This window comes from Loxodonta africana, chromosome 12, assembly GCF_030014295.1.
Source record: "Loxodonta africana isolate mLoxAfr1 chromosome 12, mLoxAfr1.hap2, whole genome shotgun sequence".
Taxonomy (NCBI): domain Eukaryota; kingdom Metazoa; phylum Chordata; class Mammalia; order Proboscidea; family Elephantidae; genus Loxodonta; species Loxodonta africana.
This window is the reverse complement of record NC_087353.1, coordinates 55,001,679-55,028,410: the sequence shown is the minus strand read 5'-3', so window position 1 is coordinate 55,028,410 and position 26,732 is coordinate 55,001,679. Positions and strand designations below refer to the sequence as shown.

The 26,732-nt window shown below is 45.6% G+C and overlaps 1 protein-coding gene across 1 annotated transcript; it reads right to left on the bottom strand.

The window, feature by feature from the left end:
* JPT2 (Jupiter microtubule associated homolog 2) lies at window positions 1-26,392 on the bottom strand. Its single transcript, XM_010597427.2, has 5 exons — window positions 26,301-26,392; window positions 10,782-10,930; window positions 7,162-7,304; window positions 3,639-3,687; window positions 1-2,686 (listed from the first exon to the last, which is right to left on the bottom strand). The coding sequence occupies exons 1-5, from the start codon at window positions 26,342-26,344 to the stop codon at window positions 2,499-2,501; spliced, it is 573 nt and encodes a 190-aa protein (XP_010595729.1). The 5' UTR covers window positions 26,345-26,392; the 3' UTR covers window positions 1-2,498.
* Window positions 26,393-26,732: the final 340 nt, after the last annotated feature.

Sequence of the window (26,732 nt, the reverse complement as noted above, 5' to 3'; positions counted from 1 at the left end):
TATATGATTGCTAAGTTTAATTCACCTGTTATATCCAATCTGCCTTGTAAAAGTTAACAAAATGTTCCTATCAAAATTACATGGAAATGTGAGTACAGGTGTGTGTTTTGATACAGCTCTAGAAAAATGCTGGCACCTAATCCACTTAATATCTTAAGGCTTAAGAAAAACACAGACTAGTAATTTCTCAGTGCAGCTTAGAGGTTGAGAACACAACAGTTTCTGAATCCAATACAGGCAAGTTCCCAATGCACAGAACATCATCTAGGCACAAATGACCCCCAGGGGGGTTCTGTCTCCCTGGGGACAGACCACCCAGGTACTCCACACCCACTCCCACTGCCTCATGAGGGAAGACTGGGAAGATGGGGAGAAAAGGCAGGCGGGAAGCTGTTACCTGAAACTGCAGTCCAGGGGCTCTTGCTAGAGCTCATGTTTTCCTCATTCCCCAAAGCCTCCCTTCCTATCCTGGTTTCCCTCATTGCTGCCACAGAACTCCTTGACAGTGGCAAAAGACCAGAAGAGCTTTCCTCCAGTGGGCTGGCAGCAGAGATGAGGAGGAGAGTCACGAGTGCCAAGCTATGACATTAGGCTTCTTGGCCATCCCATTTGGAATTTACAAATCTTTTTTTTTTTTCATAAAAAAAAAAAAACAAAAAACACTGCTATAAATGGTAGTTTTCTATCATTAGAATATTTCATTCACATTATAAGTTAAAAAAGTCAAAGCACTTGGGCTTAAAAGCTAACCATCATTTATGACATTGCTTTTTAACAGGGAAAAAACTGCTCTGGATTCCAAATAACTTCTTTTAACAACTCTGAAATGATGTGAAGGCTGGAGACAGGTGACCAATTTTATGCGAACAAGTGTGTCCTGGCTCCAAAGGCGAAGAACAATCTTTGGTTGGCAGTGCCATGTGTGGCTCCTCTGCCTGCTGGACAGGAAGGGGCTTGGTGGGGATCTCCTGCAGGCACCTGGGTAGCTGGCCTGGGGAGGGCACCAAGTACAGTGGGTGCTTTACTAGCTTTAACAGAGAGTCGTGTTTCTAGCTCTTCACATTGGCCTTGTGGGTGCTCACACCAATGGCAACCCCCACAGGAGCCTTCTCCCCTTAAGATGGTCCAACATGAAGGAGGTAGGGATTCAATCATAGGCCACCTGGGAGACAGGGCTGCCTGAAGTTTAAGGCGATACAATTCTTGCCAGCCCATTATCTTTGCAGGCAGATACCACAGACTTGGCCAGTTGCAACTTTGTTGCTGAATTACTGGATCCCAGTCTCTTCCAGAAGGTTGTTTGTAAATACCACCCAGAGTTCTGCAACTTGCCTTCTTCTTCAGTGTACCTGAGTAACTGACTTTTTTCTGGAAAGGTGTCAGGAACAGATCAGAATCAATAGTCACTGATGGGAAGCTGGTGTTTAAAAATAGCTCTTTAGGCATTATTAAAGAATTCAAACCCAAGAACCCTTGGTTCTCAAACATCTTTTTCCTACTAACCGATTACACACCTAAGGTTAAGATATATGAACAACGTAAACAAGCCCAATACCCAGACATACGTGAACAGACTGAAAAGGCCTTCAGAGGTTGGGGCTTCCTATCTAGAAAGAACTGTAGATCATGGCGGAAACTGTCCACATCAACAGTGAAGAGCAAAGGCCCAGACTTAAGGCTGGCGAGAGAAAAATGGAGCGATTTGCAAGCAAAACCGGCATGTGAAGACCAAAACCACTCCTTCATGAAGGAAAGGCAGAGATTCCTACATAAGATGGGGCCGAGTTTGAGATGGCAGAAACAGGGCACCTTCAAGGATCAGGGTAAGATATCTCTTATAAAGTCTAAGACTGAGAACAAGAGGAAAGGGGAACCTCGCTAGCAGAACACTTGCAGAAAATACTTCAAACGCACCCTTCTGGTTTTGGTTGAAAGCTGCCAAGGAGATGTAATCCAGACGTTTCAAGAGAAGAACGCAGAACCAGAGGCTGGGGTGAAAGTGAAGGGGACTCTTGGGTGCAGCAGCGGTACGCTCTGGAACAGAACTGTTTCCGCGAAGGGTGACTGGCGTCAAGATCTAAAGGGGGGGCGATTTATGCAAAGAACCCCCCCATCCGTGTTGGTGTTTCTGCTTAGGTCTTGGTCTTGTTCTCGCTGTAACGAATGGGCAGTTTTTGGTCTTCTTTCCACTGCTGTAAACTCTGCTTCTGTTTTAGTCACTCCCAGGTGCCCACTAAGCCCACACGCTGAGGCTCCAAGGACATGGAGGATCCTGTTGACTCAGGTCTCAGAGCTGCCCGCACCCTCCCCACCCTGGAACTCCTCCCATATCTGGAATTACAGATGCACATCTCCTGGGCAGTGGAGCCCCTGCACAGCCAGCTTCAAACATGTGACAAACCCTCTCCCACCCCCGCTCTTCTGGGCTAAAGGGAACTACAGTACAGTATATCGTCTCTCTTGAGTTTCCGTGTGGCTACTGGAAGTCCCGGACTCTCTTAGTAGAAGGAGATGCTGGACTTGCCTCCAGGGGGATTCAGGACTTTGTTGTGGGAGCGTGGCCTTGGCCCCAACCGGGGCTCGTGGCTGTCCACCTTGGTTGTGGGCTCTGGCTCCATGGCGGGGTCCGTGCCTCTCGTGCCGCCCTTCTCACTCGGCCCCTCTCTTGAGAGGGTGCTCGCCATGGCTGTGGAACAAATCAGCACACTACCTGTCAGAGGCTGCCTGTGACCCTGATGTAAAGCTGCATGAGCAAAAAGTCTGTGTCACGGAACAGGTTGCAAATAATTCACCCAGTTACAGGGTGAAGAGAAGAAAACAAAGTCGAGCTTCAACACGTGACAAGACAATTAGCTGTAAGTGCCAGATGCAACGTGTCCTAGGCTGACAACTGGGGCTTGGTACTACAAATATTCCCTGATTTATTCCTACATAAGTTAACTACATCCTTGTACTGCTTGTCAAACTCCATGCCCCCTTCTCCCACCCCAACTACAACAAAGAGACTTCCTCAGAGTGAGCCTGAGCAGTACATGGAGCATGTCTGAACTGGAGGGTCTGAAGAGGCGAAGGCCAGGTTCTCTTATACTGTGACTGGACGTTTTTAGGGAATAACGTGTGGACTCCCATGTGGCCTGGCCATCTATTTTAGGGTAACAGCAAGAGTGCCACAGTCAGGGGCTCAGGCTCGGACTTCCAGCTCTGCAACAAGATGCCTCCATCTCCCTGGCCACATGCTTGTCTTCCATCCCTTTCTTTTTCATCTCTCCTCTCACCCTCCCTTTGGGCCCCTCTCTTCTGCCCAAGCCCTGCCAGCTCTCCTTTGTCCCCCCTCCACTACCAAAGGCCAGCTTCTAGGGAAAAGGACAATGTGGGCAGAGGCCAAGGCTGGTGAGCAACGACAGGAGGTGAAGAAAAGCCATCTAGGATAGACTCAAAGTGTTTACTGGAATTAACCGAGCCAGTTTCCCTGGCTGTATGCAAACACTCAGTCCTGGCAGCAATAACATGGCAGTTCTGGTCACTGGCCTGCATGAGGCAGAAGACTGTGTGCTCTCATCCCCAGGGGCACACCTGCAATTCCTGGGGTGGGGAGGGTGGGGCGCGGCCCACAGGACAAGGGGCAGAAACAGCCTCACCTGGAAGGTCTGGTTTTGGATCTTCTCCTTCACGTAACAAAACATGGTCCTGCAATGAGCAAACAATTGGGTCAGTGTGGGACTCAGGGGCCTTCCACCCCGACTTAAGTGAGTGGTTTTATTTTTAATTTCTAAAAGCATTTTTATTATGGATACTCTTAACCATCAACAGAGTAGAGAGAATAGTACCGGGAGTTCCCAAGTAACCTGTCGTTCAGCTACAAGGTAATCAACGCAGTGCCCTCCTGTCTCATCCACACTCTTCCCCCAAGCCAGTCTCCTACCACCAAGGGACTACTTTGAATCAAATCCTTGAAATTTTACCTATAAATATTTCACGATGTGGCTCTTAATAATGTTTAAAAACAAAAACATAACCATAACATTCTCAAAACTGCAAACATTAGCAGTTATTTAACTAGCAAATACCTAGTCAGCATTCCAATTTCCCAAATGATCTAGCTCTCTGTCTCATAGTCAGTTTGTTTCTACCAAGGTCCAAACAAGGTCTGTGCATTGCATTTGCTTGACGTGTCTTCTAAGCCTCTTTAATTTATAGGATTCTGTTTTTTGTCAAATAATTCCCTGTATTTTGCGTTATCTGGGCTGTGGTGTCAGTTCGTATGAGGCTTGATCCGAACCAGGCTTGATCTTCTGACAAGGCTCCAAAGGTGGTTTGCACTCCCATCATGAGGTCCCCAGTTTTTGGCTGTCCCTCCATCTTAGTTATCTAGTTTTGCTGTAACAGAAATACAGGTGGATGGCTTCAACAAACAGAAGTTTATTCTTTCATAGTTTAGTAGGCTACATGTCCTAATTCAGGGCGTCAGGTCCAGGGGAAGGCTTTCTCTGTCGGCTCTGGAGAAAGGTCCTTATCCTCAATCTTCCCCTGGACTAGAAGCTTCTTAGTGCAGGAACCCTGGGTCCAAAGGACACACTCTGTTCCCGATGCTGCTTCCTTGGTGGTATGAGGTCACCCTGTCTCTCTGCTCACTTCTTTCTTTTATATCTCAGAAGAGACTGACTTAAGATACAACCTAATCTTGTAGATTGAGTCCTGCCTTATTAACTGCTGCTAATCCCACCTCATTAACATCATAAAGGAAGGATTCATAACACATAGGAAAATTATATCGGATGACAAAATGGCAGACAATCACACAATGCTGAGAACCATGGACTAGCCAATTTGACACACATTTTCTGGGGGAACACAATTCAACCTATAACACTCCCCTTTGTGATGTCATCCGCCACTGAGATCACTGCCTAGATCCATTATTTCATCACACGTTTTCAAAGTGGGGACATTCAAAGCCCACTGATCTTTCTCCACTTGTTGGCTGGACTGCTTTTAGGAAAGGAAACACCCTTGACTTTAACTCTGAGTACAGTTACTGTAGGAAATGCCGGTTAGTGCTTGATTTTGCCTTTTCTTTACCATTTTCCACAATAACGAGTTGGTCCCCTGGCATTTCCCAAAAGTGACAAATCTGGTTTTTTTTTTCCTGTATCATTATGAACACATGAATTTTAAGTATTTGATAGACACATGATGGACTGTAATCACGGCAGTTATCGTACTTATTGAGTCCCTGATCCTTCTGACTCGGCCTCCTCTTGTTGCTCCCTGATCCTTCTGATGCAGCCCCATGGTCTCTGGCAGCCTCCCTGCTCTCTCGTGTCAGAGGATGCTCCAGGCTCAGTCCTGCTCTCGACCTGGTCACTTCCCCAGTGGGGCTGGAAGTGCCCAATGCTACCAAGGCAAAGACCTTTATGTTTCATGTCTGCAAAGTTCTAGTATGTTCCCCCTCAGCCTGTCCCAGTCGTGCTAATGGTCTGCCCTCCATGCTGTGCCACGCTTGGAGTGTGTACACTACAGCAGGAAGCATCTCCCCTTGTGCTTGGCTGATCCTGTCCTCTCCATAGTGGAGACGTGTTGACTTCAGGACATTTCCCGTCCAGCGAAGATTCAGCTTATAGCCAGTGCCCCAAAGGTGCTTCCCAACAAGACATACCTCTCTTCAAAATGGATCGCATATCGCAGTCTAGTGACCATCCAGAGGCCCACGCCTGCTCCCTGTGCGGCTTTGAACTGGAAGCAGAGACGCTGCCACCAAGCAATCCAGGCAGGCTGCTTTGTCGATGCTCTCCCATCCACCACTCTCCTTTTCACTCAATTCTTTGTATGTTTCCATTTCAGTTCTGATGTATGCCAATTTCTGGGATGTGAACCAACAGAAGTGCAAAGATTTCCAGGGACAAGGAACTCCAGAAATGGACAAAAACATGCTGGTCTAGGAAACTTGTATCTTTGACCATATAGGATGGAAAAGCTAATGAGTAGGCTAAGAGAACTGTCAATAATAAGTTGTATACCCTGGTGGCGTAGTGGTTAAGAGCTATGTCTCTGCTAACCTAAAGGTCGGCAGTTCAAATCTACCAGGCTTTCCTTGGAAATCCTGTGGGGCAGTTCTACTCTGTCCTATAGAGTCACTATGAGTTGGAATTAACTTGATGGGAACGGGTTTTATCACTGGTGAGTCCTGGCCATAGTAAACCTGAGAGGCTCTGCCACCCCTCAAACCAACAGAGAACCATTCGAGCAGGAGGTGAAGGTTCTACTGCTTAGGGAAGCCAGCATGACCCTAATCGAGTTTCTATTCCAGCCCAGCGAAGTGGCGGCTCCACCTCTCCAGCCACATGCCCGTCTCCCATCCCCCCTTCTCTCATCTGCCCTTTGGGACCCTCTCTTCTGCTTGAGTCCTGCCAGCTCTGCCTTGTCCCTGCTTCTAGGGAAAGGACAACATGGGCAGAGGCCTAGGCTGGTTAGAAACAATAGGAGGTGAAGAAAAGCCACCTGGGATCAACTCAAAGTGTTAACTGGAGATAACCAAGCCTGCTCCCAGGGGGCACATGGAAACCTGACCAACACCTCTACGGGCCATGGCCGAGGTCACAGCGCTCCAGAATTCTCTTGCTTCCCAGTCACTTCCAAGTGAGGCACTTACCACCCTGTGAGAGGAAGAGGCTAGCCGTAAGCTCCAGTGCCCTTCCTGGTGCAAAGGCACGGGCCACATGTCAGCCAAGCCCCACACGTGTCCCAGGACCTGGGCCTCATGTCAGGGAAAGAACACACCCAGGGCTACCATTGTTCCTTTCTGAAATGAAACATGAATAGCAACAACATCCTGAGGGACAGACCCTCTGCTGTGAGCTCAGTTTTACAAATGTTCTTGCTGCTCCCCAGGGAGGGGCAGTGAAGAGCAGTGACCTGCCCTGGGGGCATTCACTACCACCCATGTGCTAGGAGACCAGACCCCAGCTGCCATCCCACCAAGGCTAGGATCTGTCTCAGGTGACTCACAGGAGATCTGAGGCTCCATGACTAATGACAGCACCTGAGAAAATCAATGCCCCCATCTTGTTTGTTCCTGACGAGATGTCACACCTGCCTGGTTAAAAAACACCAGGCTTGCCTTGTGTTCTCCTTTCGCATCTGCTATCTGAACGTAGACCATACCTTGGGCTTGTTCGGGTGTGCCAAGGGTGAAGTGGAAGCAAGCGGGGACCCGAAAATGTCACTGGTCTTCCCACCAGGCGGGTTCTGACGCTGCCGGGTGTGCACAGGTGTCAACTCGTCAAAGATGCCACTTCCTTTCCCGCCTGGAAAACAATCACAGAATGTTGAGCAAACAGACTGCCCACCTGACCCACTCCTGTGTACCATCAGGGGCCGCTCCCAGGAACACTCCAGTACCAGGCCTGCGCTCCGGCCCTCAAGCTGGACAGTCAGGAGCCGAGGAGCCAGAGACCATGTCAAGCCTGACCCCCACACCAGGGGGACCACTGATGTTTTCCCTTCCAGAGCGGAGTGGAGCTGGGCTAGCCTATACAGGTGAGATGGAACAAAGCACACATGTTCCCCCAGAATGTCCAGTAACCCCGGACTTGTTCTGCTTTCCTCATCAAACTCATGCAAAGTTCTTTAGTAGATTAAAAATAAAGACCTGCTGAATTTTTAGGTCACATAGACAAAGCTGTAAATTTAAGACCATGCCCTATTCAAGGCTACCCTGTAGTCTGGAAAATAACATTTATTAGTCATCCTTCCTACCTCATTCTGGCTGGAACTTCCAGTGACAACTAGAAACGTCAGCAAATTACAGGCATTTAACATCTCTGCTGCCAGCAATAAGTGATCTGATAAGCCATAATGAAGTGTGTGTCTGGGAGGCAACTCATTAAAGCTGATGACTGAGGCCTGGATGTGAAAAGCAAATCCTAGCTGAGCAAAGGGATGGCTACACACAATATCAGCTGATTCTGTCTTCACTCGGCAAACTGCAAGCACCTCCACTGCACAAAGCTCCACATGGAGGTGAGGCTGTCAGAAATCCCGGCCTGGTACACCAGAGAACTTATCTACCAGAGGATTCCAATAACCAGCTCTGTGATTTTACAGTGACTCAGCCTTTCTGTCCCCAGATTCTTCATCTGTAGAATGAGGATAGTAAAAGGGCCACTTCACACGGCTGTGAGGGTCAGGGAGCTACATGGGAGCTCTTTGTCAAAATGCCTAGAGCAGCACATGGGACACAGCTGCACAGTAAACATTAAGACAGCTCCTATAAACTGCTGAGGATAGCATTCCTGGACATACTGCTGAGTGAAAAGAGAAAGTACAAAACAATATGCAAAGTTCTAATGCGAGAAGAAGAGGCTATTCTTACTTGCTTGTGTCTGAATAAAGAAAATAAGCCATCACACCATGCCCTGCCCCACAAAAGTGGTGACCTATGGGGGCTGGTGTGTGCGTGTGTACAGGAGATGGGATCATAGGGAGGGGTGAGAGTATGACTGCTTAACATGTTCTTTTTTTATAGCATTTTGATATTCTGTATTTTCCGTTTTCAAAGAGTTAAATTTCAAGCAGTTCTGGCCGTAGTAAGAGCCCCGCTGCTCTCCCAGGACACCCGCTCCAGATAACCAGGTGGCCGTGGAGCCGTGTGAGCTTCCCACGGGAGGGGCTGCTGGCTGGGGTTTTTGTTTTACACTCTGGGCTAGCCTTCATTTAGAGCAGAGTTAAAGCAGACTGGCCTTCTGGGGTGTCAGTCAATCAGGTGACCCAGAGTATGGCTACAATGGGTGAGAATTATAACAGGGCATAGGAGCAGAGGCTCAGGCTGGGCTTCTTTGTTTTGGGGTGAGAGAACACTTACGGAATAGGTGCACCCCTAAACAATATAGTTCTGCTTTTGAACTTCATAGAGAAGGAATCATACTGCCTGTATATTACTTTGTGTCTGGCTTATTTCTATTACAGAACATTTTACTAATTGAAGGATGAATTCAACCTCAAAGCAGAAAAAACCAAACCCGTTGCCATCAAGTTGATTCTGACTCACAGTGACCCTGGAGGACAGAGCAGAACTACCCCACAGGGCTTCCAAGGCTGTAATCTTTACAGAAGCAGGCTGCCACAACATTATCCCATGGAGCAGTTGGTGGGTTTGAACCATGACCTTTCGGTTAGCAGCCTAGTGCTTTAACCACTGTGCACCAGGACTCCTTTTTTGAAGTGGGAAAAGATGCCTAAATTCTTTCATAGCTGGAAAACAACAAGAAGACACCTATTTTTTAAAAAACCAAAAGACAAAAAACACAGTATTGACAAGCATGCACATATATTATAGGTGAGAAGTGGACAGCCTCTTTGAAGAACTTGAAGATTCTATCAATATTTTAAGCTCACATAGTCTGATTCATCAATTCCATTTCGAGAAATTTACCCCAAAAGACAGAGCTGGAAGATAACAGCACTAACCAGCTGTGGGGCCTCTACTTCCTTCTCTGTGAAAGGTAACAGTACCTGCCTCATACAGCTGTGCATGGACCAGGAAGAAGTGCACACAAAGCACTGAGCAAACAGTAAACAACCGAGATACCAATCATCATTATTAGGAGAACAGGGAAAGCGGTTCACAGAAGGTCTAAACCAGGCAACTGGCAAAACACACCAAGAGACTGCAATAAGGACTAAACGGCCCATCTAGGACCGTCCTTGGGATGTCCCAATGACTCCCATGTCACGTCCATGCTCTGCCTCCCACTCCTTTCTCAATGGAGCCCTTTACCTGCATAACCGAGTACAGAAATGAGGCAAGACCAGTTCTCGGGGGACCCAATAAGCAGCTTCCTTTTTTTTTCCAGCCTTCCCTTGGCCATTCTTCACAGACTTTTGAAAGGGCACCCATGGGCTAGGAAACACTGCCATGAATAACAGGGCTGTGAGCAGTGGCAACTCAGCACAGGGACCCCAATGGCCTTTAGCACATCTCTGACCATGCACAGCAGAGGCTTCCTGACTCCACCCATCAGGGGCCGGGCTGAGGAGCCGGTAGTTGACGGGGCTTTGTAAGCCAAGAAGCGCCACCTCCAGGTTGCCCAACTCTCCAGGCAACCCAACACACCACAGGGATAGCTCCAGACCAGCTCCTGCTGAGCCGGGACCCCTAGCAGGGCTTCATATTCGCCTCTATCTTCCACGCAACATGTCGTTCTGCTGCTAGTACAAAGGATATGTAGGGCTGGCCAGTGCTGGCCCCATACTCATGAACTGGGCCACAGAGAGACTGTCATTCTGGATTTCAAGGTGCGGCACTTAGTAAGCAGCACCTGCTTCTCCACTGTAACTGCATTAGGAAATAACACCCCCCAAAAAACCAAACCAAACAGGAACTAGCTCTTGAACCTGCTGCTTTTGTTCCTCCAGGTTGGGTCAAGGACTATTCGTACTCAGAGTTGGGGCAGGGCAGGGAGTAGTTAAAGCTCTGGGTCTGCTGGATCATTATCATCCCTATGACACAATGACTCCTGTGCCAGCCTCTCATTTTTAAGGATGGAACAAGTCTGCAGGAGAATGCAAAACTCAAGAATGCGTGATCCACCTTCAAAGAGAAAATAAAAACCAGCATAGAACCTTTCTTCTATTCTAGAAGAACTCTGATAACAAGCGTTAACCTATACCAAAAATTTTTTAAAGGATAAATACAAGGAAAGAGAAATTTTTCTGCAAAGAGCAGCATCAGAGAGAAGAGCCTGAGGCCCAAGGATAAGGATTTACAAAGGTCCCTACCCTACCTGGGGGGTTTGTCCTCTTCGGTATGTTCTGAGGTTCTTCAGTTGGTCCAAAGATATTAGATGCCATCCTATTGGGTCTGCTGGTAGGAACAGCTTCTTCTGGGCTTCCAAAAAGGTTGCTCGAGTCTCCTCCTGGAGGTTTCATGGCCCTATACACAGAGAGGAAACACGAGTTACTGAGGGCACCTGGATACGGTGGTTGTGCAGGGCCACCACAATACTGGATGACACTTTCCTGATGTCTATGGACACACCTGTTACCTGATGCTGGCATAAGCAGCTGACAGGCTGCCACGTAGCAAGTTTCCTTTAGCCTTCGAGGTCCCTGTATGTGTTGGTTATATTAAAAATTTGTAGAAATTCACATATTGTAAAATTATTCCTGTGATCTCACATAAGTAAAATTAGAGTTTCCCTAAAACAGGTCAATTTAGCCACATTGAGTAGAGTTTAATACTGGTTTCTATTAACAGTAGTGTTTAATATTGTCACTTACATTTGTTCAGTGCTTAATATGGTTGCAACGGCTTCGCACATGTATTACATTTGCTTACTCCTCACTGCAACCCTAGGAGGAAGGTATTATGATTCCCATTTTACAGTTGATGAAACTAAAACTAAGATACAGAGGTCAGGGGTGTGCCTGAGGCCACACAGGAGGTAGCAGAGCCAGGGTCCAAACCCCAGCGGTACAGGTCCAAAGTGCGGCCCCTAATGCCTCTTAAAGGTCTCTAGAAAATAAACAGAGGGGGCAGCCGCTGCCCACCCCTGGGGCTAGATCTGTGCTCTCCAGCGTGGAGGCCGCTGGCCACAGTGGCAGTAGGGCATTTGATACGTGGCCAGTCCGGATGGAGATGTGCTGTAAGTATAAAATACACACCAGATTTGGAAGACTCGGCACAAATAAAAGAATGCAAAATATGTCTTTAATCAATTCATTAATGCTGACCACATTTGGAAATAATACTTTGCATACAATGGGTTGAATAAAATATATTAAAATTAATTTCACCTGATTCTTTTGCCTTTTTTAAGCAATGGCTACTAGAAAATGTAACATTCCATAGCAGGATTCACATTTCTATTGGACAGCACTGGCCTAGAGTGGGGGATGCACCACCAACACGAGTCCATGTGAGTCCTGGAATATAGGGTAATCGTCTCTGGCACTGAAATCTGGTATAACCAACAAGAAATCAAAAAAGACACTAGCCACACTGGTTATGTTAGATCGACGCAAATGGAACATGTCATCTCTACAGTACACTGGCATTCCACACACCAACTTTACTCAGACACCTATGAAGAATAGTGGTATTACCATTGCTCTGTGATAAACAGCAACAGCCACCTGAAGGCTCTCTCTCTGGGAAGTTGTCACACACTGCTTGGGAGTTTCGAAGTAGACATTTCCAGAAGTAGAAGACAGAGCCACTTTTAAAGTGATGAGTCACGGAGTCAATGTGTGAAGAACTAAGGAACTGCCACAAAGCTCCGCCCTGCCTACCTGGCGCATCTGTCTACTCCAGCAGGGTGGTAACACACTGAATTCATATGCAGCAGCTTTTCAGAACATCTGGAAAGATTTTTAAAATGCATTTTAGATAAGAGTGGGCCCTACTGAAACTTGTTTTTTTTTTTTTTTTTTTATTGTATCAAGTGTCCACCCGATCCAAGAAGCTCACTCCTCACCAGCATCCCTCTCCAACCCATTGTCCAGTCCAATTCCTGTCTGAGGAGTTGGCTTTGGGAATGGTTCCCATCCTGGACAAACAGAAGGTCTGGGGGTGAAACTCAGTTTTAACCAGTGAATGGCCGGTGCTGCTTTACTAGTCCTAGACAACAAGATAATCTGTAATCTCACGCAGCTAGTGATACTTGAAAATTAGAGCTCCACAAAGACTGGGATATTAAAAATAGTTTTTGTTTCCTCGAAAGTGTCTTTGACAGGGACCTGGCCATTTATGGTACTATGAAATACCACACTCTTGAATGCAATGTGTTTTATAGACGACAGGTGATGCGCCAGCCACAACCGGACAAAGGCCACCAGAGCCGGCACTCAGCACTGTCGCCGCCAAGTGTGGCAAAAGGCAGGCCTGGGACCTGTGATGCGGTGCCCAGACCTGTCTGCTCGTAGGATGGGAAAGGTAGATACGCCGAGCCTGCCCACTCCGCGGTCAGCACTTCCTGAAAAAGGATTTGATGGAAGGAAAAAAAAAAAAGATTTTCATTTGAGGGAAAGGAAAAAAAAAAAGGCTAGTAACTAGGCTTAAATTAGAAAGGGCTAAGCGGTGTTCTGGAAACCCTGGTAGCATAGTAGTTAAGAACTATGGCTGCTAACCAAAAGGTCGGCAGTTCGAATCCACCAGGCGCTCCTTGGAAACCGTATGGGGCAGTTTTACTCTGTCCTATAGGGTGGCTACGAGTCGGAATCGGCTTGACAGCAACGGGTTTGTCTTTTGGTTAACCGGTGTTCTCAGGTCAGGCACCTTAACGGGTGGGCACAGTGATGCCCACATCACTTGTAAACCATGTAGCCTGGGCATAATGATGTTCTCCATATTTGTCTGGGCTAGTTGCAGCAGGTTTAACATGCCTGGGTCTCCACAGCCACATCTTAAAAAAAAGGGTGGGTTGGGGGCAGGGAGTGGAGATTTGCAATCCTTAGAACTAAACTGAGTTTAATATCAAATTCTATGCAGCATGAGTTACTATTTTTACTGACTTATTTGAAATATCGCTCTTCCTCCAAACCTTTAATGCCCCACACTGACTGTCAGGTCAGATTCAGGGAGACTTGTATTGGTTCAAAGTTCTCCAAGATGGTTCCCTGACCCTCATGCTCATCATGTTCTTGGAAGCCCGTGACGTCTCCTTCTACCTGTCCTCAAGCTTTTTTCTTTTTAAATAATTTTTATTGTGCTTTAAGTGAAAGTTTACAAATCAAGTCAGTCTCTCACACAAAAACACCTTACTACATACTCCCAATTACTCTCCCCCTAATGAGACAGCCTTCTCTCTCCCTCCACTCTCTCTTTTCCTGTCCTTTTTGCCAGCTTCTAACCCCCTCCACCCTCTCATCTCCCCTCCAGGCAGGAGATGCCAACATAGTCTCAAGTGTCCACCTGATCCAAGAAGCTCCCTCTCCACTAGCATCCCTCTCCAACCCACTGTCCAGTCCAATCCATGACTGAAGAGTTGGCTTCGGGAAAGGTTCCTGTCCTGGGCCAACAGAAGGTGTGGGGGCCAGGACCACCAGGGTCCTTCCGGTCTCAGTCAGACTATTAAGTCTGGTCTTTTTATGAGAATTTGGGGTCTGCATTCCACTGTTCTCCTGCTCCCTCAGGGGTTCTCTGTTGTGTTCCCTGTCAGGACAGTCATCGGTTGTAGCCAGACACCATCTAGTTCTTCTGGTCTCAAGATGATGTAGTTTCTGGTTCATGTGGCCCTTTCTGTCTCTTGGGCTTGTAATCACCTTGTGTCCTTGGTGTTCTTCATTCTCCTTTGATCCAGGTGGGTTGAGACCAATTGATGCATCTTAGATGGCTGCTTGCTAGCGTTTAAGACCCCAGATGCCACTCTTCAAAGTGGGATGCAGAATGTTTTCTTAATACATTTTATTATTGACTTAGATGTCCCCTGAAACCATGGTCCCCAGACCCCTACCCCTGCTACGCTGGCCTTCAAAGCATTCAGTTTATTCAGGAAACTTCTTTGCTTTTGGTTTAGTCCAATTGTGCTGATCTCCCCTGTACTGTGTGCTGTCTTTCCCTTCACCTCAAGTAGTTCTCATCTACTATCTAATTAGTGAATACCCCTCTTCCACCCTGCCTCCCTCCCCTCTCTTGTAACCACAAAAGAATGTTTTCTTCTCAGTTTAAACTATTTCTCAAGTTCTTATAATAGTGATCTTATACGATATTTGTACTTTTGCAACTGACTAATTTCACTCAGCATAATGCCTTCCAGGTTCCTCCATGTTATGAAATGTTTCAGATTCCTCACTGTTCTTTATCGATCCGTAGTATTCCACTGTGTGAATATACCATAATTTCTTTATCCATTCATCCATTGGTGGGCACCTTGGTTGCTTCCATGTTTTTGCTATTATAAACAGTGCTGCAATAAACATGGGTATGCATATATCTGTTCGTGTAAAGGCTCTTATTTCTCTAGGATATATTCCAAGGAGTGGGATTGCTGGATCGTATGGTAGTTCTATTTCTAGCTTTTTAAGGAAGCGCCAAATCGATTTCCAAAGTGGTTGTACCATTTGACGTTCCCACAAGCAGTGTAGGAGTGTTCCAATCTCTCCACAGCCTCTCCAACATTGATAATTTTGTTTTTTGGATTAACGCCAGCCTGTTGAAGTGAGATGGAATCTCATTGTAGTTTTGATCTGCATTTCTCTAATTGCTAATGATCGTGAACATTTCCTCATATATCTGTTAGCTACCTGAATGTATTCTTTAGTGAAGTGTCTATTCATATCTTTTGCCCATTTTTTAATTGGGTTGTCTTTTTGCAGTTGAGTTTTTACCAGGCGCTGATCAGAAATGTCATAGCTAAAAACTTTCTCCCAGTCTGTAGGTAGTCTTTTTACTCTTTTGGTAAAGTCTTTGGATGAGCATAAGTGTTTGATTTTTAGGAGCTCCCAGTTACCTAGTTTTTCTTCTATGTTCTTTATAATATTTTCTATACTGTTTATGCCATGTATTAGGGTTCCTAACGTTGTCCCTATGTTTTCTTCCATGATCTTTGTCATTTTAGATTTTATATTTGGGTCTTTGATCCATTTTGAGTTAGTTTTTGTGCATGGAGTGAGGTATGGGTCTTGTTTCATTTTTTTGCAGATGGATATCCAGGTATGCCAGCACCATTTGTTAAAAAGATTGTCTTTTCCCCATTTAACTCTTTTGGGGCCTTTGTCAAATATCAGCTGCTCATATGTGGATCGATTTATGTCTGGATTCTCAGTTCTGTTCCACTGGTCCATGTATCTGTTGTTGTACCAGTACCAGGCTGCTTTGAGTACTGTGGCGGTATAATAGGCTCTAAAATCAGGTAAAGTAAGGCCTCCCACTTTGTTCTTCTTTTTCAGTAATGCCTTATTTATCTGAGGCCTCTTCCCTTTCTATATGAAATTAGTGATTTGTTTCTCCATCTCATTAAAGAATGTCGTTGGGATTTGGATCAGAATTGCATTAAATGTATAGATCACTTTTGCTAGAACAGACATTTTTATAATGTTAAGTCTTCCTATCCACGAGCAAGGTATGTTCTTCCACTTAGGTAAGTCTCTTTTGGTTTCTTGCAGAAGTGTACTGTAGTTTTCTTTGTATAAGTCTTTTACATCTCTGGTAAGATTTATTCCTAAGTATTTTATCTTCCTGGGGGCTACTGTAAATGGCATTGATTTGGTGATTTCCTCTTCGATGTTCTTTTTATTGGTAGAGAGGAATCCAACTGATTTTTGTATGTTTATCATGTATCTGGATACTCTGCTGAACTCTTTTATTAGTTTCAGTAGTTTTCTGGAGGATTCCTTAGGGTTTTCTGCGTATAAGATCATGTCATCTGCAAATAGAGATACTTTGACTTCTTCCTTGCCGATCTGGATGCCCTTTATTTCTTTATCTAGCCTAATTGCTCGGGCTAGGACTTCCATCACAATGTTAAATAAGAGGGGTGATAAAGGGCATCCTTGTGTGGTTCCCGATCTCAATGGGAATGTTTTCCGGCTCTCTCCATTTAGGGTGATGTTGGCTATTGGCTTTGTATAAATGCCCTTTATTATGTTGAGAAATTTTCCTTCTATTCCTATTTTCCTGAGAGTTTTTATCACCAAAGGGTGTTGAACTTTGTCAAACTGCCTTTTCTGCACCAACTGATAAAATCATGTGATTCTTGTCTTTTGTTTTATTTATGTGGTGAATTACATTAATTGTTTTTCTAATGTTGAACCATCCCTGCATACCTGGTATGAATTCCACTTGGTCATGGTGAATTTTTTTTTGATAAGTTGTTGAATTCTATTGGCTAGAATTTTGTTGAGGATTTTTGCATCTACATTCATGAGGGATATAGGTCTATAATTTTCTTTTCCTGTGGTTTCTTTACCTGGTTTTGGTATCAGGGATATGGTGGCTTCATAGAATGAATTTGGTAGTATTCCACTCTTTTCTATGCTCCGACATACCTTTAGTAGTAGTGGTGTTAACTCTTTGAAAGTTTGGTAAAACTCTGAGGTGAAGCCGTTAGGACCAGGGCCTTTTTTGTTGGGAGTTTTTAGATTACCTTTTCAATCTCTTTTTTTGTTATGGGTCTATTTAGTTGTTATACCTCTGTGTTAGTTTAGTTAGGTACTGTGTTTCTAGGAATTCATCCATTTCTAGGTTTTCAAATTTGTTTGAGTATAGTTTTTCATAGTAATCTGATATGATTCTTTTAATTTCAGTTGGGTCTGTTGTAAATATCACCCATCTCATTTCTTATTCGGGTTATTTTTCCTCTCCTGTTTTTCTTGTCAGTTTGGCCAATGGTTTATCAGTTTTATTGAGTTTTTCAAAAAAACAGCTTTTGGTCTTGTTAATTCTTTTAAGTGTTTTTCTGTTTTCTATCTCATTTGATTCAGCTCTAATTTTTATTATTTGTTTTCTTCTGGTGCCTGGGGGTTTCTTTTGTTGCTCTCTTTGTATTTGTTCAAGTTGTAGGGATAGTTCTTTGATTTTGGCCCTTTCTTCTTTTTGGATGTGTGCATTTATTGATATAAATTGGCCTCTGAGCACCGCTTTTGCTGTGTCCCAAAGGTTCTGATAGGAAGTGTTTTCATTCTCATTGGATTCTATGAATTTCTTTATTCCATCCTTAATGTCTTCTATAATCCAGCCTTTTTTGAGCAGAGTATTGTTCAGTTTCCAAGTGTTCGATTTCTTTTCCTGTTATTGATTTCCACGTTTATGACCTTATGGTCAGAGAAGATGCTTTGTAATATTTCAATGTTTTGGATCCTGCTAAGGCTTGCTTTATGACCTAATATGTTGTCTATTCTAGAGAATGTTCCATGTGTACTAAAAAAGAAAGCATAGTTGGTTGCTGTTGGGTGGAGTGTTCTGTATATGTCTACGAGGTCAAGTTGGTTGATGTGGCATTTAGATCTTCCGTGTCTTTATTGAGCTTCTTTCTGGATGTCCTGTCCTGCACCGAAAGTGGTGTGTTGAAGTCTCCTACTATTATTGTGGAGCTGTCTATCTCACTTTTCAATGCTGATAGTTTGTTTTATGTATCTTGCAGCCCTGTCACTGGGTGCATAAATATTTAATATGGTTATATCTTCTTGGTGTATTGTCCCTTTAATCATTATATAGTGTCTTTCCTTATCCTTTCTGATGGATTTAACTTTGGAGTCCATTTTGTCAGAAATTAATATTGCCACTCCTGCTCTTTTTTTGATTGTTGTTTGCTTGATATATTTTTTCCATCCTTTGAATTTTAGTTTGTTTGTGTCTCTAAGTCTAAAGTGCGTCTCTTGTAGGCAGCATATAGACAGATCTTGTTTTTTTATCCATTCTGCCACTCTCTGTCTCTTTATTGGTGCATTTAGTCCATTTACATTCAGGGTAATTATGGATAGGTATGAGCTGAGTGCTATCATTTTGATGTCTTGTTTTGTGTGTTGACAGCTTCTTTTTCCCACTTGATTTTATGTGCTGAGTAGGTTTTCTTTATATATTGTCCTTTCCTTATATTTGTTGTTGTTGATTTTGTTTCTGCTGAGTCTGTATTTTTCCCTTGTGTTTTATTTTGATGAGTAGGATAGTTTGTCTCCTTTGTGGTTACCTCATTATTTACCCCTATTTTTCTAAATTTATAACTAACTTTTATTTCTTTGTATCACCGTATCTTCCTCTCCATATGGAAGGTGTATGATTACATTTCTTAATCCCTCTTTATTATTTTAATGTTGTCTTCTTTTATATAATAACATCGCCATTACCCTGTGTTGAGCTTTTTTTTTTTTAATCTTGCCTTGTTTTGGATTTCCCTGTCTGGGTTGACTTCTGGTTGCTCTGCCCAGTGTTCCAGTCTTGAGTCGATACCTGATATTATTGATTTTCTAACCAAAGAACTCCCTTTAGTATTTCTTGTAATTTTGGTTTGGTTTTTACAAATTCCCTCAACTTGTGTTTATCTGGGAATGTCTTAATTTCACCTTCATATTTAAGAGACAGTTTTGATGGATATATGATTCTTGAGAGGCAATTTTTTTCCTTCTATTTTTTAAATATGTCATCCCATTGCCTTCTTGCCTGCATGGTTTCTGCCGAGTGGTCCGAGCTTATTCTTACTGGCTCTCCCTTGTAGGTGACTTATCTTTTATCCCTCGCTGCTCTTATCTTTGGTTTTGGCAAGCTTGATTATAATGTCTTGGTGACTTTATTTTAAGATCTACCTTATGTGAAGTTTGATGAGCATCTTGCATAGATATCTTCTCATCTTTCACAATATCAGGGAAGTTTTCTGCCAACAAATCCTCAACAATTTTCTCTGTATTTTCTGTTATCCCTCCCTGTTCTGGGACTCCAACCACTCGTAGGTTATTTCTCTTGATAGAGTCCCACATGATTCTTAAGGTTTCCTCATTTTTTAGAATTCTTTTATCTGATTTTTCTTCAAATATATTAGTGCCAAGTGATTTATCTTTGAGTTCAGAAATTCTAGCTTCTACTTGCTCAATTCTGCTCCTCTGACTTTCTATTGAGTTATCTAATTCTGTAATTTTATTGTTAATCTTCTGAATTTCTGATTGCTGTCTATGGATTCTTCCAGCTTATTAAACTTTTCATTATGTGCCTGAACAATCTTTCTGAGTTCTTCAGTTGCTTTATCTGTGTGTTCCTTGGCTTGTTCTGCATATTGCCTCATTTATTTCCTGATGTCTTGAAGGGTTCTGTATATTAAACTTTTGTATTCTGCATCTGGTAATTCCAGGAATGCACTTTCATCTAGAAGATCCCTGGATTCTTTGTTTTGAGAGTCTGTTGAGGTGATCATGATCTGTTTCTTTATGTGACTTGATATCGACTGTTGTCTCCGAGCCATCTATAAGTTATTGTATTAGTTTATGCTTGCTTACTGTGTCGTAGCTGCTTGCTTTGTTTTGTTTTGGTATACCCCTATGGGTTGCTTGCGTGAGTCAGCTTGATTATTTTCACCTTTGGAGCTCTGGTGTCCTGTCCCCAACTGGCTAGAGCTGTTATCAGCTATATCAGTCTAGGAGTCCATTCAGTTTTCTTGTATGAATTCAGCTCAGGTTTCCAGGTAGCTGATCATCAAGTGTGTGGTAGAGGCTCTGCCCTACAGTCTTAGAGGGGCAGTGGTGATTGGCATATATACCCATATCTGATTACAGCAGGGGGTCACGCTCTGAACAAGGCAGGGGGCTGAGAACCGACCCCCAAGTGTCTCTGAGGAAAACGCGTCTCTGTTCCCTAGAGCATGCTGGTGGGTGGGCTCTGCAGAGGGACCATGGGCACCCAAAGATTTTGTTGTAAGGACTGGGAGGTACCAGTTATCCCTGGGCCCCTGTTGCGGGTGGCTGGGCGACCCAAGTGGAGCCACCAGTCCTTAGGTCCCTGTTGTGGGTAGGTGAGGACCTTGTTTAATAGGCAAAGCAACGTCAAATGTCAAACACCCACCTCTCCACTGCACTGCTGAAATGGTCGGAGTTTGCCAACAAGGGCCTGTTCTCCCGAAATAGGCCCACACTGGTCCCTGCAGAAGGTAAAGGTGCTCAGTGTCCCTGCATGGTTTATGCCTGGACAGGAGCCGCTTCTGTTCTGAGTTCCCCCAGTTAATGGAGCTAGCAAATTACCTTTTCCCCCCAGTTGGAAATTTTTTCCTTCCCCAAGGCCGGGAGGACAGCTCCAGGTGCTTACCAGGGTCTATTTCAGGCCCAGGGACTCAGCCGCTGAAGCTGGCTTAGGGGTGGGGCGCAGTAAAATATACGCAAGTACTTAGGTTTTGCCAAGAGCGCCCTTCTGCTCAGGTTCCGGAGGTGTGAATGGGCTGTGTGGCTGGCTGCTTCTCCCTGAGGAAACTGAGGCCGAATGCTAGGATCAGCCCGCTGCCGCCGCAGGCGCTCCAGGAATGGTGCTTGAGGTCTCCCCGCATTCAGGTCCGGCAACTCCTCTCTGCTTCTGAATGGTCTCTTCCTTCCTCTGCCCCTCAGTTCGTTGTCTAAGCTTGCCTTTGATGCTCAGGGCTCCCAGCTTGTCACAAATATACTCATTTCACTTGTTTTTTTCGCGTCTTTGTTGTAAAGAGGGCTCGAAGGGAGTGTCTGTCTATCCTGCCATCTTGGCTCCGCCCTCTCTTCTCACACTCTTGTTCAGTTCACCTGAAACTCTGGCTGAGCCCCCACCCCCGGCGAGCCTGTGCCCAACCCTATGGATAGAACTGAACAGGGGCAAGTCCCGTGGGGAGTGACACGACAGGCTCTCATTGTCCCTGGGACTCCAGATGTCTCAGAGGTGAGCCCATGGTGAGTCTGTGCTCTCCATGTGGAAAGGACACCTTCGGGTGCAGGAGGGAAGAGACTAATGCTTATGACTAAGTGTTAATTTGAGATGGTAAAAATATTAAGTGTTCACTACTCTGTGTACTTCTCTGAATTTTATTTTACTTTGAAAAAGAGGAAAAGGAAAATGGTGCCAGAGGAAAGTCTGTTTTAGAGAGGGATTTAAACCAGCTCACTCTGGTTTGAACTTCTGTTGAGAACTTGCATTTCCTCCGGTCATGGATGAGATTGTATCCCTCAAAAATATGTGTCAACTTGGCTAGGCCACGATTTCCAGTATTGAGAGATTGTCCTCCATTTTGTGATCTAATTATCCTACATTTTGTGATATGTTGTAAATCCTAGCGCCCCCCACCCCCCCCCCAAATTTTTTTTTATTTATGCCTGTTCTTGAAGCCCTGGTGGAACAGGCTTGGCTGTTAACCAAAAGGTCGGCAGTTTGGATCCACCAGCCACTCCTTGGAAACCCTATGGGGCAGTTCTACTCAGTCCTATAGGGTTGCTATGAGTCAGAATCGGCTCAACGGGCTTCGTGTTTATGCCTGTGGTTATGTTCCTACTGGGGAGTGAGCTGTCTGTTATGCTAATGAGAGAGGATTAGGGTGGGATCTTGAGTCACTGCCTTACTAGAGCCAAGGCACCACCCTTACTCAAGTCACACCGTTTATCTTACAAGAGGTAAAAGAAGAGAGAAGAGAGCAGAGAGGGGGGACCTCAGTACCACGAAGAAAGAAGATTGGGGAGCAGAGCCATCCTTTGGACCTAGGGTCCCTGTGCTGAGAACCTCCTAGACCCAGAGGAAGACTGATGCCAAGACATACGTAGAACTTCAGGGGACACCGAGTCCACAGATTTTTAAAGGAAACAAGGACCTTCCCCCAGAGCCGGAAGAGAAAAATCCTTCCTCCAGAGCTGGCGCTCTGAAATCGGACTTCCAGTCTTCTAAACTGTGAGAGAAGGACTCCTGGTGGTGCAGTGGTTAAAGTGATTGACCGCTAACTGAGAGGTTGGCGGTTTGAAACCACAAGCGGCTCTGTGGGAGAAAGATGTGGCAGTCTGCTTCCGTAGAGATTTACAGCCTTGGAAAGCCTATGGGGTCACTATGAGTTGGAACAGACTCCATGGCAGTGGGTGGGTGGATAAACTGTAAGAGAATAAATTTCTGTTTGGGAAAGCTACCCACTTGTGGTATTTCTGGTATGGCAGCAGTGGATAACTAAGATAACCATCCCAGATATACTGAATCAGAATCTACAATTTAACAAGATCCCCAGGTGATTCTTACGTATAATAAAATCTGAGAACATCTGCTCTTCTAGTGGAAGCCCTGGTGATGTAGTGGTTAAGAGTTCAACTGCTAATCAAAAGATCGGCAGTTTGAATCCACCAGGAGCTCCTTGGAAACTCTATGGGGGCAGTTCTAGTCTGTCCTATATGGTCACTATGAGTCAGAATCGACTGGATGGCAATAGGTTTTGGGCTGTACTATTTGTTCTCAGAAATGGTCCCTAATCAGAAGCATTAGCATAGCCTGAAAGCTTGTTAAAAATACAAATTCTCAGCAAGGGTTCGAATTGAACAAATTCAAAGCCCTGGTTTTGGCAGAGAGTGACTATAGTGCACAGTGATCAAACTTCCTAGGAGGTACAGCAGCCATCTCTAGCACAAAAGTCATCAGGTCAGCCTCTGGGCACCAGGCGGTGGCACAGGCTCTCAACCAAGGTCTTGAATGAATGGGACTGAGAGCCAAACAGGCATTTTAATAAAAACAGAACCCACAGGATGGCTCAGACCACCCTTCAGGTTCACAAGGCTCACTATCACTGAGGCATCACTGCTACAGTGATAATGGGGAGTAGGTGGGAACACTATTGAGCTCAGACATTTTGCAGGAAGAATGCACAAAGTGGGAACGCTTCTAACTATTTTTTTTTTTGGGAGTTGCACTTCAGCATATTCTGATAGAGATAGTCAAAAGTACACAAGAGAAATTAAGGGGTATGTAACAAAAAAGCCACACACAGAGCTGAAGCTGACTAGACCACCAGCAGAGGCCTAGAAAAAAAGAGTGACTCTTACCTGAGAGTGCCCAGGCACACTCCCTCTCTCTCCAACAGCTTGTCCCTGTTTTGGAAAAGCTTTTCGGGAGCAGTAAGGCTCGGAGAGGTTAAGTATGAGAAACAAACCTGGATTAAATTGTTTACGAATATAAATTCTACGGTTTAAAAGTCTTGAGTTAATGATGGCTAAAGCATCATGCCTTCACAGCTCAAAATCCCTTAAACACAAGATAGTCCCTCAACCAGAGAACAAAAGATGGCTCAACAAAAATGTGAAGATGTGTAGGGTTAGAAGTGAGGAAAACCTGGCTGGGTAACCTCACAACCATCAGTCAATTCACTTCAGGGCAAAATAAAGAATGAATCTTAAACATCTAGCTACTCTATTCCTCAAAGGTGGCCGCCAAAACACATGCTTCTAACTGATCCTAAACAGAAAACTCCAATTACATTTAGACATCCAATTAAGAAGAGACTCTTCCCTCTTTAGCATCCTAAAAGGAAAATTTTTCTGCCTTTCAAAATAACCTCTCCAAAAACTAATTCCTCAAAGATATGTGATCTATTACTTTAGAGAGGCAGCTTGACAGCTAACTTCCATTGCTCTCAAAGTCAGCATGTCGATGTCACTCGTTGTATGTATCCATTAACTCCACCAGCATTCACTGAGCACCCAGTACCAGGCATACAGTAAACCAGAAGGGACCTGACTTCGTGGAAGTGGCCCCTTGCCCAGCTGGTGTGGCATCCCAGCGTCAGAAGGCTCCCTCCCTGCAGACTGAGGCCCCCTAGAAACTCTGCTTGATCACTCTGACCTCTCTGGGATAAGCTTCTGGCCCCATAAATGTATAGGCCTAGATGTGGTTGACTAATAGTCATTGTTCAGTGGATTAATGATTAATTATTTGGTTAGGCGTATTACTGAATATTGACCCAACTCTTTCAAGTTTGAAGGTAAAAATTTTTAGCAAGCCGAAGCAATTCTTCTACTTAGTATTTGTCTTAACAGTCACCACACACACATGCCCTCTACTCTCCTGGTGAGGCTGTGCCACAGACAGGGCTTACTTACAGTAAAGAAAAATGCAGCTGAAGACCCAAAACTTTAAAATGCAAGCTGGCTCCTCAAGTCACATGAAAGGGCTCCTTGTCGTCTCAACTCTAACTTGTGTGATTTCTGATACCCCCTGAGCCCAAAGCAAAAAAATCCAAACCAGCTGCTGTTGAGTTGATCCCGACTCATGGTGACCCCATGTGTGCAGAGTAGAGCTACTCCAGAGGGTTTTCAAGGCTGTGACCTTTCAAAAGCAGATCACCTTAGCGTTCTTCCAAGGCACCTCTGGATGGATTCCAATTGACAACCTTTCAGTTAGTAGTAGAGCATTTAACCTTTTGTGCCACCCAGGGACTACACAACTTTAGTAACAACCAAAAACATAAACCAGTTACCATGGTTTATGGCTACCTCACTCATGGCAACCTCGTGTGCAGAGCAGAACTGTGCTCCATAGGCTTTTCAAGGCAGTAACTTTCTGGAAGCTCTTCGAAAGTTAAAAAAAAAAAAAAAAAAAGGTGTGCTGTGTGTTCCTGGATGTGAAACCTGAGTCAGGAGATCTGTTCCAGTCTCACCTCCTATCACTCACAATTGGGTCTGTTTCCTCCTTGCCACCCCCGGGTCCTGGGGATAGCTAGAGGAAGACAGCGTCTCCTAGAACACCTGTGTTGCTATCTTCATCCCAAGACAAGGTCCACAACACCATTCAGCACTTTACAATGTTCAGTGGACTTGCCTGCACTAAGGGTTAGTACAAACATGCGCTGAACCCTGGGACTGAAGATCTGAGTGCTGATCCCCGCCATCCCTGGGCAACCGCCTATCACACACACTCGCATTGTTCGCAAGCCTCCTGGCACCACCATCACCCCTGCCCATCCCACAGGCCAAATCCAGATATAGCCTCTGCAGGAAAAGTGCGCTCTTGGTGAATGAGCTTTGGGGTTCATGTTGGCTGAATACTCAGAAAATGAATCCCAAGTGTGCACACTTAAGGGAAAGGTCAAAAGCCGTGTCCTGGACCACAACAGATGGATCCTGACAGAATGGGAGAAAAAATATGGAATGGATCCTCAAATTATTAAAACAAAACAAAAAACAGACTTACTGGACCGGTTGAGACTGGAGGACTCCCCAGACTATCGCCCTGAGCTACTGCTCAAAACAAGAACTGAAACTCACCCCTGAGATCACCTCGTAGCTAAATAACAGATTGGCTCACAAAACAAAGACTATTACCCGGGAGTACCGCGCTTTTTTAAAAAAAACACCGGTAGGAGATCTAACTAGCCACAGACTAAAACAAAGATGAGAAGGTAAGGGGGCAGGGAAACTAGATTAATGGAAACGAAACAACCAGAAAGGAAATAACGAAAATGTTCACTCACTGTCACCGAACAATTTGTGCAGAAATTGTTGAACGGAAACCTAAACTGCTGTGTAAACCCTCACCGAAAACACAATAAATTATTAAATAAAACAAAAAGCCGTGGACGTGGGGCCCTCGGTGAGCACCGGCCCTGCACGTCCCGTCCATAAAACAAGTGTGGGAAGTCATGGAGACACTCAGCTCCGCTTCCCGCAAGGGTCGCTCACGCGGCCGGCCTGAGGAGGCCGCCCCGGGAAGCTCCAGGTGAGGGCGCTCCGCCAGGGGTACTCGGCGCCGGCCTGCGGGCGCCTCCGGGCCCTCACAGGGGTCCCGCCTCGCCGCGTCCACCCGACAGGCCCACAGCCGGGCACCCAGAGTCCCGACGACCGGAGCCCCGAGCCCGCTCGCCGTACTGCCGCGTCCATGAGCCCACCCGCCCGCTCGCCCGGCGCACCTGGAGTCGCCCCGGCCGCCTTCGCTCTCCAGCTCCTGGAACATGTCGCCCGCCGCCCGGCACCTCCCTCTGCCGGCCGAGTTGAGCTTCTCGCCCGGCCTCGCGCATATACCACCCTCCCGCCCGCGCCCATTGGAATCCGGTGACGCCAATCACGACCCATAGCCTATCGCGGCCCCTGGACCCCCCTCCTCCGCGGCCACCCGCCACCAACCAGAGAGCTACCTGGAGAGGCCCGAGCCGCTCTCTCAGCCGATTGGTGGGGGCAGACGCCGCTTACGGAGACGGGCGCCAGCATTGGACAGCGGGCCGGGAGGGGCGGTGCCGCTCGGGCGACGCGCTGAGGTGGACACGGCAGCAGGGCGCTGCCCCAAGCGAGGGGCTGGGGTCTCGGTCGGACTTCCAGGACCTGGCTCGGCCGGGGAACGGGTA